The sequence below is a fragment of the Pelmatolapia mariae genome, unplaced genomic scaffold (assembly GCF_036321145.2).
Source record: "Pelmatolapia mariae isolate MD_Pm_ZW unplaced genomic scaffold, Pm_UMD_F_2 NODE_ptg000604l+_length_42501_cov_1, whole genome shotgun sequence".
Classification (NCBI taxonomy): Eukaryota; Metazoa; Chordata; class Actinopteri; order Cichliformes; family Cichlidae; genus Pelmatolapia; species Pelmatolapia mariae.
The window spans coordinates 1-16,936 of NW_027052287.1; the positions used below are offsets into that span (position 1 = coordinate 1).

At 41.8% G+C, this 16,936-nt stretch overlaps 1 protein-coding gene across 4 annotated transcripts; it reads right to left on the bottom strand.

The window, feature by feature from the left end:
• Positions 1-1,437: 1,437 nt before the first annotated feature.
• Positions 1,438-16,201, bottom strand: LOC134623384 (protein NLRC3-like). 4 transcript variants are annotated; one of them, XM_063468545.1, is made up of 9 exons: positions 15,862-16,201; positions 14,719-14,808; positions 14,457-14,606; positions 14,231-14,344; positions 9,556-9,634; positions 8,927-9,155; positions 6,991-8,785; positions 3,817-3,993; positions 1,438-1,666 (listed from the first exon to the last, which is right to left on the bottom strand). In XM_063468545.1, the coding sequence occupies exons 1-9, from the start codon at positions 15,867-15,869 to the stop codon at positions 1,474-1,476; spliced, it is 2,835 nt and encodes a 944-aa protein (XP_063324615.1). In that variant the 5' UTR covers positions 15,870-16,201; the 3' UTR covers positions 1,438-1,473. The 4 variants fall into 4 exon arrangements, with proteins under 4 accessions (XP_063324615.1, XP_063324614.1, XP_063324616.1 ...); XM_063468544.1 differs by having other exon boundaries at positions 14,719-14,811; XM_063468546.1 differs by lacking the exon at positions 15,862-16,201 and adding an exon at positions 14,918-15,010 and having other exon boundaries at positions 14,719-14,811.
• Positions 16,202-16,936: the final 735 nt, after the last annotated feature.

A 16,936-nucleotide genomic window follows, 5' to 3' on the forward strand; every position in this document is an offset into this window, starting at 1 on the left:
TGATTGTAGCAAAGGGCTGGTAGCTCTGAGAGTCCCACTGATGAGGTGTTTGTGTGGAAATCTCTTAGTGGGACCAAAGAGAGAAAAAGCCCTGGTCCTGATGCTGTGGGAGGGAAATGATTGAAGTGTGCTGTGAGGAACTGACTGGGAGGTTTTCACACATTTTCCAGTCCTCCTTGGAACAACAGGAAGTTCCCAGCATATGGAAACAAAGGTTAAGTGTCCTATGGCACTCAGTGATGATGGTGCTGTGGCCCCACCACCTCCACCTCTTTGTAAAGGAACTAACTGTAATCTGAAGCTTCAAATGGAACTAAGACTTCCTCCACTAGGTGGCAGTGTCTGATGAGAAAGTGTTAGTGGAGCTGGCCTGGAGTCAGAAACAGGAAGATGCAGGATTTGGGCTGAAATGGGGAAAAGTGGTTTGCACTAGTGCCTTAAAGCAAGAAGGTTGTAGGTTGAAGCTTGTTGGCCTTTCTGTGGAGGTTGGATGTTCTCCCACAGTCCAATGAAATGCTGCTTAGGTTCATTGGTGCTTCTAAATTGGCTGTAGGTGTGGATGTGAGAGAGTGCTTCTCTGTCTCTCTCTGTTGGCCCTGTGATGGACTGCTCACCTGTGCAGGTGGACCACGCCTCTTGCCCTATGACAGCTAGGGCACAGGCTGCAGCCCTGTGAGCCTAAGCTGAATAAACAGTTAGCAAAAATGATCCATAGATGGCCTGAAATCCCCCAGTTAGCAGTTTGGTAGATAGCTATGACATGCTAATCCCATCCAGCAGCTGTATTCTACCTGTAAGCTGATCCCTGCTGAGCCAAAGCACTTTTTCAGATACAAATTACAACCTTTAATAGAAACCTATTGGTCAGCATCTTATTAGCCTGCTGTTAGCTTCATTCCACAGAAAACTGAGAGAAACTAACAGAGTTGATAAAGAATAAAGAGAAATGTGATGATTTAAAGCTTTTGAAGTGCTTCAGATGATCTCTGTCCACTTCTGTCCACTCATTCATTCATGTAAGCTTCTAATGCAGCTTTGATCTTCACAGTCTGCTTCATGAAACTCATTCTAACCCTGAATGTCAGAGTCTTCCTCCTTCTCTTTCCCATCATTCATGCTGGCAGTGGAGGAGATTTGGATGTTGGACTGTGTTTTGGATGATGTGTGTATGTTTGTGTTTGACTGCTGTCTGTAAAGCAAACGCACATTTTGCTTTGGATTTCAGTGTCAGACAGACTTTAAGGTGGAATGAAGAGTTGGAGAGTTTCACAGTGAATTATCCAGTGGAGGATTTTTCTTCTTCTTTGAAGGTTTGAAATGTGAACATTGTTCTGCTGCAGTCAATGGACTAAACCAGAGAAGAAGAAAACAGACTTTACCATGAAGATCCTCAGTGTGGATCAGTATAATATCAGCCTGATGTCTGCAGTTTAGTGTCAGCACAACTTTCACATCATATTCATCTCAGCACAACTAAAACATGCTGACTGACCTCAGAGTTTCAAGTCCACATCCTGGACTCTCCAGGAAACCACACAGATGCTTCACTCCTGAATCCTGCAGCTTGTTGTTACTCAGGTCCAGCTCTCTCAGATGGGAGGGGTTGGACTTCAGCGCTGCTGCCAGATAATCACAGCTGATCTCTGACAAACCACAGCTCCTCAATCTGTATAAAGAATGGAAGATGTAAGTTTATTAGACAAAGTGTGAGCTTGAAATCATTCAGTGTTTCATCATCTGTTCAGAGCTGAAGAAGGTTCAGAATGTAGAAGTTTAGAAAATGGAAACTCCAAACAGCTGAAGCCAACAGGAAGCAGCTTCAAACAAACACAACAAGAGAAAAAACTCTGAATGTTTCACATTAAAGTCGTACATTTATCATAAAAACAGGACAAAGACTTGGAAAAGTCGTGTTTTTCCTTCCAGGAACCACAAGGCTTCACTTTTAAAGGTGAAGTGTGAAAGAAATGGACATATTTGAAGTCCAACACCTTTTTCCAGTCACATGATTAAAGCAGACAAACTACAAGCTCATTTTCATTCCAACAAGTCATCTTCTGACCTGGACTAACAACACTGGTCTCTGTGTGCAGCTGGCTATGAGACCAGTGCTCAGGGAGCGTCTACAAAGTGCAACACTGAAAGAACATCACACACTCATTTGCTTCCAGCACTTTCACACAAACATCTACTGTCATTATTGTCACCAAACTCTGTGGATCCTTTATTGCAAATTCAAATGGGATCAAATGGTCAGACAAAAGAGGGTTATGAGGAAATATGATGAAATGTTGTGTATTAGCAGCAAGTTATTGAATCATTTTCCTCAGAAACCAAACAAAATGATTGACAAACATGTTTTTACAAACTCAGTGTTGGACTTGGATCAGCAGGATAAGCTGATGTTTAAAGGCATTTGAGTCTCGCTGTATGAGAGTCCAGTTATTCCTCAATATTTATGGATGATGTTCTTTCAGTGTTGCACTTTGTAGATGCTCCCTGAGCCTCACAGCCAGCTGCACATGGACCAGCTGACATTACCCAGCATTAGAGGCGGCTGTAAAAAAATGGATTTTCCTATTTAAATGGTTTAATTTGAATAAAGCGATGTTGATTCATTCAATCCTGAATGGATTTTTAATATAAATGTATTTTGCCAGAATCTCAGGTTAAAGCTCCCAAAAGTATTTCAACAACAAGCAAACAGATGAAACAGTAAATGAGAGCAGCTAAACACACAAAGATGGAAACACAGAGCGTGGATCGTTCACTCGACGGCACGTACACGGACACGCCGTCGGGGCTGAAAGTGGACAGCTCACAGATCCTGAAGCTGCAGGTTTCATCTGTCTCCAACCAAAACTGAGTGAACCAGCAGCAAAAGAAGATCCAAACTACGCTTTACGTTTGATGAACATGGTCATGAATTCTCTCTGACTTTGACCTTTACTTCCTGCACAGCTCTCTCTCTCTCAGTGTACTTCAAGAACAGTTTACCTTCAAAAATCTGTTTTCTGCATTATTCACTGCTTATTACGCACCAGTCTGCTGTTGTGTTCACTGCTGTCGGCCTCCGAAAACAAAGCCTCATTTCTGCTGTTCAATACTGAAGAAATTGAAACCTTTTAAAATGATGACAGATTACAAACTCTCAGCTGTGTCTGTAATCAAACCTCTGTAACTTTGCTTCACTTCAGCAGCATCAGCTCATGTTCACATGTTGATTCATGGTTTGCTTCAGTTTTTGATCGACTGCAGAAGATTTTGAAGGTTATCTGCTATAAAAAGCCAGAAGAGGAAAATCTGCTTCATGTGTTTCTGTTTGATCCTCAGTGACTTTGACACAAAGGCCTCTGCTGTGATGATCACACCTCTGATCAAGTCTCACAGTGTTTGTTTTTATACATATGGATATGTGCTGATAAATGATCACAATTAGAATATTTCCCACTGTCTGCTGTGTGCCGTGACCTTTGACCTGCTAAAGACAGTCAGCTGTGGATTATTCATTGTTGTGTCTGATACTTAGAACTGTGAGGAAGAACACTACACAGTTAATCAGGGTCCCCTCTCTCTGAATCAGGAAAGGTGGGCAGGCCGCGTGTGGGCCGCGGGCCATACGTTGAGTCTCACTGTTTGAAATGTGAACATTGTTCTGTTGCAGTCAATGGACTAAACCAGAGAAGAAGAAAACAGACTTTACCATGAAGATCCTCAGTGTGGATCAGTATAATATCAGCCTGATGTCTGCAGTTTAGTGTCAGCACAACTTTCACATCATATTCATCTCAGCACAACTAAAACATGCTGACTGACCTCAGAGTTTCAAGTCCACATCCTGGACTCTCCAGGAAACCACACAGATGCTTCACTCCTGAATCCTGCAGCTTGTAGTTGTAGCTCAGGTCCAGCTCTCTCAGATGGGAGGGGTTGGACTTCAGTGCTGCTGCCAGATAATCACAGCTGATCTCTGACAAACCACAGCTCCTCAATCTGTATAAAGAATGAAAGATGTAAGTTTATTAGACAAAGTGTGAGCTTGAAATCATTCAGTGTTTCATCATCTGTTCAGAGCTGAAGAAGGTTCAGAATGTAGAAGTTTAGAAAATGGAAACTCCAAACAGCTGAAGCCAACAGGAAGCAGCTTCAAACAAACACAACAAGAGAAAAAACTCTGAATGTTTCACATTAAAGTCGTACATTTATCATAAAAACAGGACAAAGACTTGAAAAAGTCGTGTTTTTCCTTCCAGGAACCACAAGGCTTCACTTTTAAAGGTGAAGTGTGAAAGAAACGGACATATTTGAAGTCCAACACCTTTTTCCAGTCACATGATTAAAGCAGACAAACTACAAGCTCATTTTCATTCCAACAAGTCATCTTCTGACCTGGACTAACAACACTGGTCTCTATGTGCAGCTGGCTGTGAGACCAGTGCTCAGGGAGCGTCTACAAAGTGCAACACTGAAAGAACATCACACACTCATTTGCTTCCATCATCCAACCTGAAGAGGAAACAGAGACAGCTCCCCTTCAAAGTAAAAGCTGCTCCTTTTGGACACAGTATCAAAGAAAGTCTACAGTATAACATAGAAAAGACAGAAAAGGTTTTGGTTGTTTTTAAATTGTGCAGAAATGAAACTACACTAAGCTCAATTATGTGACAGACATTTCATCCCATGTCAGTTTGGCCTCATCCTGGGCCGGATTATCCAGCACACACTCTGACCACAGGCCCAGGGGCCACGCACAGCTGGGCTCCATCCAAGAGACAGGAAACAAACCAATACAATAATAAAAAGCACCATGTGATCTTCTTACATCTTCAAGACAAACATAGTAAAAACATATTTGTTTCCTGATAAAATGATGTGACAGGTAGAACAGAGTAAAGTGGTGGTGTTACAGCCTTTCTCCCCTCTGCTGCCGAGGCTGTTAGTCTCTCCCAAACTCAGCTACAGGACTTCAAATGAATGAAAGCAGCAGAAGTGGCTTTACAAATAGACCCTGTGCAGGAGAAAATGCTAACTTCCTGGTTTGAGACCGGATGTGGGGTTGTACCTTTCCGGTAGCTTTACTTTGCGGTCAATCGCTACTGCGAAGATATTCTCCAAAATCATGTCCAAAACTCGAAAACGGAAAGATGGCGTTAAGTTACAAAGAGCAGAAGGTGGGAACACTCACCACTGTTGTGTCATAAAAAATCTAATGATCAATTTTGACGTTTAAAGAGTTTCGATCGATCAGTTGTTTACGTCACTCAACACAAGCAGAACTGCATCACTGCAGCAGAAGACACATCGTCCACATTCAGAAGCACATCTCTGTATAGTGACTGGTCTTATGATTTAAACAAATGTTCAGCATTCAAACTACAGGTGAACAACAGTCAAACCAGATGTTTCCCCGTTATGTCGATATCAGCTAGTCAAGTACACACCTACACAGCATGTTAAAAACCGTGAAAAAAGCCACACAAAAATGAATGATTGCTGTTAAGGGTTTCAATACATTAGTATGTATGAAGGGTCTGTTGTGACTTACTTTCAAAATTACAGAGGTCCCTCGCTATAACGTGGTTCACCTTTCACCTGCTGTTTGGTGGATTTTTTAGTGCAAGTTTGCTTATTTTACGTCACATTGTGTCCTGCGTCCTGATCGCTGCAGACGATCTCCTCCGTGCCGTCTCTCCTGTACAGAATCGCTGCATCGATGCTAGCAGCGTGACTCTGAAGTGCAGTACTGGATGTCCACGATGTCCACGAAACGTTTTGCACCGTCAAAACTAAAATTGGCTACTTGAATTCACCTGGTTATTTTTAGAACATAACACCGGCGATAAACGAGGGACAGCTGAGAAATATAACATTTGAATCCCTTTTCTCTTTTGCTCTGAGGCGCGGGGGAAAATATCGACAAGTCGATGAACATCATTTACAGATATATTGGGTAAATGCCCAAAACATCTATAGAAATGTAAATCGCTGCTTGATTCATTCATTTGCTTAACTTGTTTTGGACGTAAACAAGGCGCGAGTAGGACACCGGAAACAAAGCTCCCCACAGGAGTTTCTGGACCGAAAGTAGCATATGCTAACGTGCACAAGAGGAAGAGGAGAAGAAGAGGAGAGGGAGGCCACCCTGACCATCACTCCAGCTGAAAACATCACACTTCCATTAAAGTTGGTGAGAAAATGTTGAGCAGGATGAGCTGCTGGCTAATCTGGAGGCTGTAGCAGCAGCTCACAGTCACAGTGGATTTCCACTCATGAAAAAGCTCTGGCTGCTTCATTTCTCATCTCATATCAGAGACTTTAGTGAAGCTGTACTGTGATGCTTCCATATTCCAGTGAGGCCTCCAGAATGATTTCAGCTGTTCTGTACACACACTGTGTGCCCTGTATGGCTCAAAGTCTCTGCAGCCTGTTTTTATCTGCTATCATCAGATCTTCATCATCCTCATTCACATCCCTCACATAAAATTTATTTATGAACAGCGATGCAGGGCCAGGAGTAGCAACGTGAATTAAATAAATACATCATTAAATAATTCATTATCAATATATTTTTTTAATTAATTATGTACATTTTTAATTAATTACTGAAATAAATTATTCATTAGTGATGTATTTATTTAATACAACCATAAAATTATTGCTAGTTTACTCAAAATAAATTGAAGACATCAATATTAAAGGTTAAATTATGATAATGAACACATGCAACTATAACTGATGACATAAGAATTTGGATTTTTAAAGCTAAAGCGAAGGTGCTGACTCACTTGTTTCTCTCAAATCCTCCCTAATAACAATAACATAATTACACTTTAGCCACAAGAGGGCAGCAGCATTACTACAAGTCACGTGTATATAAAGGTACAGTGATTATATTCCAGTGATTTTGACAAAAACAAAACAGAAGTTGATGGCAGTGTGTTTTTCCATAACATACCAACCAAATTAAATAATAAAAACTTTATAACTTACAGAGCTGTTTTAGAGACTTTGACCACTGGCAGCAGCCTCAGAAGAGCCTCCTCTGAAGCAAAGTATTTCTGCAGGTCAAACTCATCCAGATCTTTTTCTGATGACAGTAAGATGAAGACCAGAGCTGACCACTGAGCAGGAGACAGTTTATCTGTGGAGAGACGTCCTGATCTCAGGGACTGTTGGATCTCCTCCAGTAGAGAACGATCATTCAGTTCATTCAGACAGTGGAACAGATTGATGCTTTTCTCTGCAGACAGATTCTCACTGAGCTTCTTCTTGATGTACTGAACTGCTTCTTGATTGGTCTGTGAGCTACTTCCTGTCTGTGTCATCAGGCCTTGCAAACGAGTTTGATTAGTCTTCAGACCCAAGAGAAAACGAAGGAACAAGTCCAGGTGTCCATTGGGGCTCTGTAAGGCCTTGTTCACAGCACACTGGTGGAGAGATTGGAGTTTTGGTTTATCAAATAATTTAGGCCACATGGACGTTGTTTGTTGTTCTTCCAGCAGATTGAGTCCAGAGTTGATGAAGGTCAGGTGGACATGAAGAGCAGCCAGAAACTCCTGAACACTGAGATGAACAAAGCAGAACACCTTGTCCTGGTACAGTTGTTTCTCCTCTTTAAAGATCTGTGTGAACACTCCTGAGTACACTGAGGCTGCTCTGATATCGATGCCACACTCTGTCAGGTCTGGTTCATAGAAGATCAGGTTTCCTTTCTGCAGCTGATCAAAAGCCAGTTTTCCCAGTGACCCAATCATCTTCCTGCTCTCTGGACTCCAGTGTGGATCTGTCTCAGCTCCTCCATCATATTTGATCCTCTTGACTTTGGCCTGAACCACCAGGAAGTGGATGTACATCTCAGTCAGGGTCTGGGGCAGCTGTCCTCCCTCTCTGGTTTCCAGCACATCCTCCAGAACTGTAGCAGTGATCCAGCAGAAGACTGGGATGTGGCACATGATGTGGAGGCTTCGAGCTTTCTTGATGTGGGAGATGATCCTGCTGGCCTGCTCCTCATCTCTGAATCTCTTCCTGAAGTACTCCTCCTTCTGTGGGTCAGTGAACCCTCTGACCTCTGTCACCATGTCGACACACTGAGGAGGGATCTGATTGGCTGCTGCAGGTCGTGTTGTTATCCAAAGGCGAGCAGAAGGGAGCAGGTTCCCTCTGATGAGGTTTGTCAGCAGCTCATCCAATGAGGTGGACTTTCTGGTTTCAGTCAGGATTTTAGTTTTGTTGAAGTCCAAATTAAGTCGACACTCATCCAGACCATCAAGTATGAACACAACCTGGAAGTCTTCAAGCCTGCAGATTCCTGATTGGTTAGTTTGATTAAAGAAGTGATGAACAAGTCCCACCAAGCTGAACTTTTCCTCTTTCAGCACATTCAGCTCTCTGAAAGTGAATGGAAATATGAACTGGATGTCCTGGTTGGCTTTGTCTTCAGCCCAGTCCAGGCTGTATTTCTGTGTTAAGACTGTTTTCCCAATGCCAGCCACTCCCTTTGTCAGCACTGTTCTGATTGGTTCGTCTCTTCCAGGTGAGGCTTTAAAGATGTCTTCTTGTCTGATGGTTGTTTCTGGTCTGTCTGGTTTCCTGGATGCTGTTTCAATCTGTCTGACCTCATGTTCATCATTGACCTCTGCAGTCCCTCCCTCTGTGATGTGGAGCTCTGTGTAGATCTGATTCAGAAGGGTTGGGCTTCCTGCTTTAGTGATGCCCTCAAACACACACTGGAACTTCTTCTTCAGTTGGGCTTTAAGTTCACATTTACGGAGTGAAGCAAATATTTCTGAAGGTAAGAAATTCAGAAAAAAATATTATACAATAAATATCACAGCCTTTCAGTACCCTGGAAGGATGAATGTCTATTGGTCCATTTCTTGAGCTATTAGGAAAGATCAATATTCAGTCTTTAGAGAAATTCTCTTACTGCTCTGCAGATGGTCAGCCATCTCATGCTGCTTAAGTCTCCTCAAGAAGTGGAGTGTGATCTTCAGAAATGCTTCTCTGCAGCTCTTTCTTTCATCTTCATCCTCACCTTCAAACATCTCCTCATCCTCCATCTGGCTCTTTAAGGTTTCTGGGTGATCTGGACTCAGAAGCTTCTGGATCTTCTTCAGCTCGTTCTTCACAAACATGGTGATGTTGTCCTCCAGCCGCTGGAAAAGAAGACTATATGAATTACCCAGTGGTAAATGGACTGGTTCTTATACAGCTCTCTGTGATACTCTGTGCACACAAAGCATTTTATACAACATGCCTCATTCAACCAAGCACATTGTTCTGTGCTTAAATACTTTCTTTCACACTCTGATGGATGCATCAGAGGGCAGCTTGGGTTTAGTACGTTACCCAGTACATTTGCCAGCCAGGCTTTGATTCACAAAGCTTCTGACTACTAGCTGACCTGCTCACCTCCTGAGCTACAGTCACCCCAATCTGACTGAAATCATGGAGCCCAAACTCTGATTTATGTTGGACACACTGACAATCCTCTGGTCCACAAAGTGCAGCATAGAGGTGACTGAAAAGAACAAATGTAAACGTAGTACTACAAACCATAACCACAGAGTCCAGGTGTGTTTGATGTTGCTGTGCAGACTGACCAGTGGAAACCTCGGCTCTCTCCTGCTCCACTCTGTGGAGGAGTAATGAATAATTAGCTCATGTTATGTCTGTCCACACACAGACACAAGCTAAAGGTACATGAAGTGATGTTTGGATGGGTTCAGTCAATCAGATGACTGTCATGGTGAAGCTTTGCTAGTGCTGGTGATCCCACTGAGAATTAACAACTCAGTTTCCAGATGTCTGTAGTTTTCTGCTCAGTTTCTTTAGTCCCAACAGCTCTTACCATCTCCTGCATGAAGCTTTGCCTCCATGCTCAGATGCCCTGGAACAAGCTGCTCTCTTTATATCAGTGACTGGTTTAAAGGGACAACTTGCAGTGCTCGCCAAACTTTGTGTCAGCAAAAGTAGTTCTAATGTTTATTACACTTTTTACATTTTTACACACACAAATCAATGAACGCAAAAACATAAACTTTCCAGATATTTTGTTTCACAATGTTACAAAACTCAGTTCACAACTACACAGTCTGATTTACAAAATATTTATGAGCACAGTTTGAGCCGATGTTTGTCCCGAGTCTGTGGACTCAGTGCTTTTGTTTTGATTCTTATTGTCTTTTGTTACAATTTCATTCTGATTAAGATTTTCTAGTTCTGAGGTTTTGGTTTCTGTGTTCCCTCTGTACTGTGTTAGTATTGTGTCTCTGTGTTCACTTCCTGTTTTATTTTGACAGTGCCATGTCCTACGTTAGTGTGTCTAGTTTGCTTCCCCTTGTCTGGTTGTGTCCAGTTAATCCTGCTGTGTCTCCCTTTTCTCATTCCCTGATGGCTCTTTTGTGTATATGAGCCCTTTGTTTTCTCCTGCTTGTTGCTGGTTCGTCTGTGTTATCTCCCCGTGTCTCCGTTTAAGGTTTCAGGTTAGTATTTTAGTTTTTTCAGTAGAGGTTATCTTAGCTTCTGCACAGGCCATCTCCACTGCACTTCACCGTTTCAATAAAGCTCACTCACTTCACAGCAGTGTCGGCATCTTGGGTCCTTTATTAAATTCAACATGGCTCGCCCCGCTAGCCGTGACATAAGATGTGAAAACAATATCCAAAAAACATGAGGGACAAACAGGGAATAGTTTTAAGGTGCAGGGCCAACAAACTGAGTCGAGCCATAAACTCAGAGTTGACTGAATTAGCATTTTGAATTAGCTGATCTGAGTTACTTCAATCAAGTCTATTTTCACTTTGAGTTAAGATTATACATGATTAATGTAAAAGAAAAAAGACATCATCAGCAACTGATTCTGATTCAGCAGGTTTTCAAATCTAAACGGTACCCATCCCTAGCTGGCTGTAGTCAAACCTTTACTTAAAAAGCATCCCTAGACCAGCTGTCTTAGCTAATTATGGGCCAATCTCCAACCTGACAATCCTTGGAAGAGTAGTTGGGGGAGACAATCAGAGGGGCAGTGTGATGATCTTAGGTTACAAACTACCGCAGTCAAGTCATTAAGGGAGACAGGATCAAACTGCTCTAAGACAGCTGAGCACACAGGAGAAAGACTCGGACTGAGGCAGCAGTCGGCGAGACAAGAGCCCTAATAGATAGAACCTTGTTGTTAAAAATGCTAAAACATCATCACAAATACTTGGTGAAGAAATGACTCCGACATTATCACGTGAAGGAAGAAAATGATTGAGGACATTAAAAAGTACCTGAGGCCTGTGACTGTTTACTGACACTAAGTTTAAGACAAACTGTGTCTGCAGTTTTTACAGCTTCTTGGTAAGAAAGACAGAAAGTACTTAAAATCTGTAGAGAAACATCCAATCTGTCCTTTTTCCATCTCCTTTCGGCGCGTCTACAGTCACGTCTGAGGGAGCGCGTATGTTCATTCAACCACAGCTCTGATAAATGCTGAGTGCGCAGAGTCCTGAACGGAGCAATCGAGTCCAAAATATCAGTGCAGGTAGAATGAAGAGTGTCCGAAAGGTCCTCAACACTTTAACAGCTGGAGTTCATTATTCCAGAGTCCATAAAGGCAGCAGAAAAAGCGGCGCTGTCAGAGCATTAAGTGCTCGCTTTTTACACGCTGAGGCGCACGGCTTATCTACCGAGCAGCGCAGCGTTACAGTGAACAACACAGGAAAATGATCGGAGATCCTCAACTCAGATATTTCAGTGATGCACACATCCAGCCCGTGGGAAAGCTCCAAGTCTAGTGTGTGACCTTTTTCATGCGTGGGACCAGTAACCCACTGGGTCAAGTTAAAAGAGTCAATAATATTTAAAAAGTCCTTGAACCAGAAGTTTAGAGTCACAGCAGACATGGATGTTGAAATCACCAAGGCAGCATCATCAGAAGACAAAGCACACGCAGCTCTATCTGTCCATGAAGCCAGGTAACACACACCAATGAGTTACACTGCAGGAATGTCTTAAAGACATAAAGACCTGGATGGACGCTAACTTTCTGCTTCTTAATTCAGATCAAACTGAGGTTATTGTACTCGGCCCTGAAACTCTTAGAAATATGGTATCTAAGCAGATTCTTACTCTGGATGGCATTACCTTGGCCTCCAGTAACACTGTGAGGAACCTTGGAGTCATTTTTGACCAGGACATGTCCTTCAACGCACATATTAAACAAATATGTAAGACTGCTTTCTTCCATTTGTGCAACATCTCTAAAATTAGAAATGTCCTGTCTCAGAGTGATGCTGAAAAACTAGTTCATGCATTTATTACTTCCAGGCTGGACTACTGTAATTCATTATTATCAGGAAGTCCTACAAACTCCCTGAAAAGCCTTCAGTTAATCCAAAATGCTGCAGCAAGAGTCCTGACAGGGACTAGGAAGAGAGAACATATTTCTCCTGTTTTGGCTTCCCTTTATTGGCTTCCTGTTAAATCCAGAATTCAAAATCCTGCTCCTCACATACAAGGTCTTAAATAATCAGGCCCCATCTTATCTTAATGACCTTGTAGTACCATATCACCCTATTAGAGCACTTCGCTCTCGCTCTGCAGGCTTACTTGTTGTTCCTAGAGTATTTAAAAGTAGAATGGGAGGGAGAGCCTTCAGTTTTCAGGCTCCTCTTCTGTGGAACCAGCTTCCAGTTTGGATTCAGGAGACAGACACTATCTCTACTTTCAAGATTAGGCTTCATACTTTCTTCTTACTTAACGATTAAGTCCCTGAATTCCACCGTTATATGGAAATCAGCCATTATAACTTGTGTCAAATCTACTTGTACCTCACAGTTTTCTAAGCACACAGAGAGCAGTAAACCTCAGAGCAGCAGCACATCAGACTGTGTGCAGAAAATCTAGAAGAGAAAATATTTTATTTCTAAATGATTCTTGTGATCATGCTGCACCACAACACCTGATCTCTGGTTTCCAGACCTCTTCAATCCCACTTTAATACTTGACTAAACTCATTTTCCTTTTCAGGTGTTGAGGCAAAGCCACCATCTACAATGCAGGCAACAGCAAACGGAGCTGTTTTTTATTCCCTTTGGGTTTTTTCTACTTTTGTGCTACAAAATGTTCAAGCTGATTAAATTCATTAGAATAAAAGTTCAGATAATTTTCTCATATTAATGTTGGAGGTAGAAATTCAGGTAACTTTGCACAAAAACTGGCAGAAATTTGCTTCAAAGATGGAGTTTTTACTTTAACACTGTGAGTACATTTCAGAGCCTGGACTCTTTTACCTTTACTTGAGTAAAGAAGTTGAATCAGTATTTCAGCTTTAAGAGGCTATTTTAACACAAACATCAGTCCTTCTACTTAAGTATGTTTGCCTCTTTGTTTACGCCTAAATTAACTTTACTGTTAACGAGTTTTCATGTTTCTGTAATCCACCAGTGTGCTCATGCTTTTTTAATTTTAAACATATTTTTAATGATCAAATATAATTATTTTTGTTATTTGTGGATTTTAAATGTCCTTGACAGAGACAGATGATAATCATTATCCTGCACTGTGGTCTCAGGTTTGGTCGAGCTCAAAGAATGGCTGCTATGTTGAACTTCCTCCTGGGATCTACACTAAGAAGTGAGTCCAACATTAGCAGGGTCTCTTTCCTTTATCTGGATTCACTTTAGCATTCACAGTCACGTGAAGCTTGTTATTAACTGGATAAGTCAACCCAGGGTTTCAGCTGAGCGTTCACATGAAACACATGGTGTTGGCAGCATCTGATCAATCATATTGATGGAGACGTGTATCAGCAACAGAGCAGCTGAGTTTGCAGAAGGAAGTCAAACTAAACCACAGGAACAATATGAGGAGATTACACACATAATAAAATACTAGCAGTAACACAGCTGCTGCAGACAAATCAGTCGTGTGATGGTGTGTGAGAGGAGAAGGACTGTAAAGGAGTTTGGTGTTAAAAGCTCTGTATGAATTTGAAGGGCTTTAAAAAGGCCAATATAAAGTAAAAGGCAGCAAAACTGCTGACTGTGAAAGTCACCAGACTTATCAGAGCTCTGTGATTAAGACCTGTAAGAACACCTATTTGTACTTGTTGGCATTATATCAAACACACACGTATATTAAGCCTTTGTTTGAACTCTGGTTGAATTGAAGAGCTGAGCTGATATTAAACATGAGGATTTATTCAAAAATACAGCGTCAGGAACAACATCTAGACACACATTACCTCTCAGCAGCAGAAGAACAGCCTTTAAAGTTTACAATAATTTCCTTCGACTCGTTGCTCTTTAAGGAAACACAGCTGGGTTCAGGTCCAGGAGATTCTGGCCTCTTATTGATCCTAAAAGAAAAACAATAAATGTAACAGCTTCATGAGATAGGAAGGAAAAACTGGAAATATTAAATTAAAGACATGATGAACAATCTGAAACTCATAAAAATAATGTACTTACTCGTTGTCACATAACAGTTTTTTGTTAAAGTTTACACCGATATCCTTCGACTCGTTGCTCTTTAAGGAAACACAGCTGGGTTCAGGTCCAGGTTCTGGATTAGTTTTAGGGTTATGTCCAGCTGAGCCTGGTACGCCCCACAGCTCTGGGCTTTAAAACAACACACACAGAGGTATGAGTGTGAATAATGATGGAGCAGTGATGTGAGTGCTGAGCTGTGACATGGAGAAGAGTCACGGACAGTTAGAGATGGTCATCTCACCTCTGAGCTTTGGTCTGGCTCTCATGTTCCCCACACAGAGTGCTTTTAGAGGGAGGGACTCCCTCCTCTCTGTCCTCACACTGATCCATGCTGCTGAAAACATCCAGATGAACACAATCAACTTTTTGGGGATTTACTGGATGATTGAGCATCAAGACACTTTTTAATATTTTACTAATTTCTGAAGCATTTTACCAACTTTGTTCAAATTGGTCTGCTGTCATTTTATTGTTGACAAAAAGAGATTTTGAGTTTGACTGTTGACGTTTCCATGTGGGACTGTTGCTGCAACACCATTGGATGTTACTACAGAATACACTTTATATTGTGAGCACTTGAATGTTAGTCCAGTTGTCCTAAACTGACACACCTGCACCTGGATTCATTCTGACCAGATTTTAGCCCAACAGTGTTTCATACATCAGACACAAACTCTGCAGCTGTCATTGTGTGCAGTGTGTGTGCAGCGGGACACTGTGTCCTATGAGTGTTATACTACAATAAACAGAGCCTGACCGCGGGCATAAAGAGGGCAAAAACCCACTTATGCTCTAAAGATGAAGTTCTATTTCTCTTCAAATGACCCTCAGAGCATGTGGAGGGTCATTAAACGCATCACAGATTACCTCAAGAACAACAGGCTGAAGAACACAAAAACAAACGCAGAGTTTCTGTCTGATGGTTTGAACATGAAACAGGAATTATTGAGCAAAAACGGCCAGTTTACTAACTCTGCAGAATTTATGAACTAACATCAGCGCATTCACCTACAATACACGAATGAATATCACCAGTTAAACTAAAAAAGGAAAAAACCTGCATACAAATACAACAGCAGAGAAATGCATTTTATAGATGAAATGTTGGCAGCGACTTCCGAAAAGCAACTCTTAGGACAGCCCTGTCTCACTGCCAGCAGCTAATCAACATCCACAGACTGCTGGAGGCAGGAGAAGCTGCCTACAGTCACCAGTCAGTGGATCCACAGTAACATCGACTCTGAGTTCAGCTGCTGATCATCAACTAACTGTTTCTGTCTCGTTCCCAGACTCTGATCTCACATCAAACGAAGCAGATTTATGCTGAAACTAAGCTGCACACAGCTGATGTTAGCCAGGAAACAGTACAGACTGCTAACGTTACCTTAACATGGAGACGATCAGCTGCGCCACAACATTCACGAAAGCGAAAGTAAAAGCGACGCAAGGAAACGATCAGAGAGGCGTTTGAGGGACGTTCAGAGTCAGGAACCTCAGAAACGGATCAGGCTGGAGTTTAATTCTGTTTTCATCTTTAGAAACATCTGGAAATAGTTATAAAAATGCTGCGTAATAAAGAAAAATAGTGTAGATTAGTTTGAGTTGTGTTTAGCTGAGCTGTGTCTTTAATCAAATCTAAACTGAAGAGTTCATTTTGTGGAGGAGCAGCAAGACTTTCAGTGTGACTCTCAGGAGAAAGCCTCCCACATGTCTGTTGTCTTAATAGTGGAATTATGTTTAAAATGAACCAGTTCTTATAAGCTGCTTTTCTATATGAGCAGTCAAAGCATTTTATACAGCGTGCACACAAGCACTTCTTTTTCTAACAATGACACTGTGATGGATGCATCGGAGAGGAAGTCGGGGTTCCATTATGTTGCCCAAGGGATACCGTGGCGTGCAGACTGGAGCAGCCAGGGATCACACCTCCAACCTTCCAGTTAGTAATTCTACCTGCTGAGCTACAGTCTGTACTTCCTGAACACACCCTCCTTTTGCTTCTTTATTTCCAGTAGCAACCAGGACCATAATGAACCCCGCACACTCAGGATCCACCTGCCCAGTAAGTCACCACTAACTGTAACTCTCAGAGCCCTGACCTTCTGCAGGAGACGAGTCACACTGAACACAGCAAGTGTCCCTGCTCTCAGATACAAAATCTGCCTTTAAAAGTTAAGAGTAATGAAATCAGCAGTACTGATTCTATAAATTGTAGTCTCACACACCACTTGTGCACTTTTGTTGTTTTGGTTCACATCGGTTGATATTCTGCTGTAAACAACTAATGAGAACATTTTATAAAAGCTTTGAGTGTCCATCAGGATCCTGTAGAAACAGCTTCCATGTCAAAGATCAATATTCTGAATTCTGTTTTGAAAGAAAAAGATTTCTAGAAAATTCTCTAAAGAATTCAACATCTGTTTTGTTTTCTACTATTTTTTAAAAAGTCCCTCTAGCAC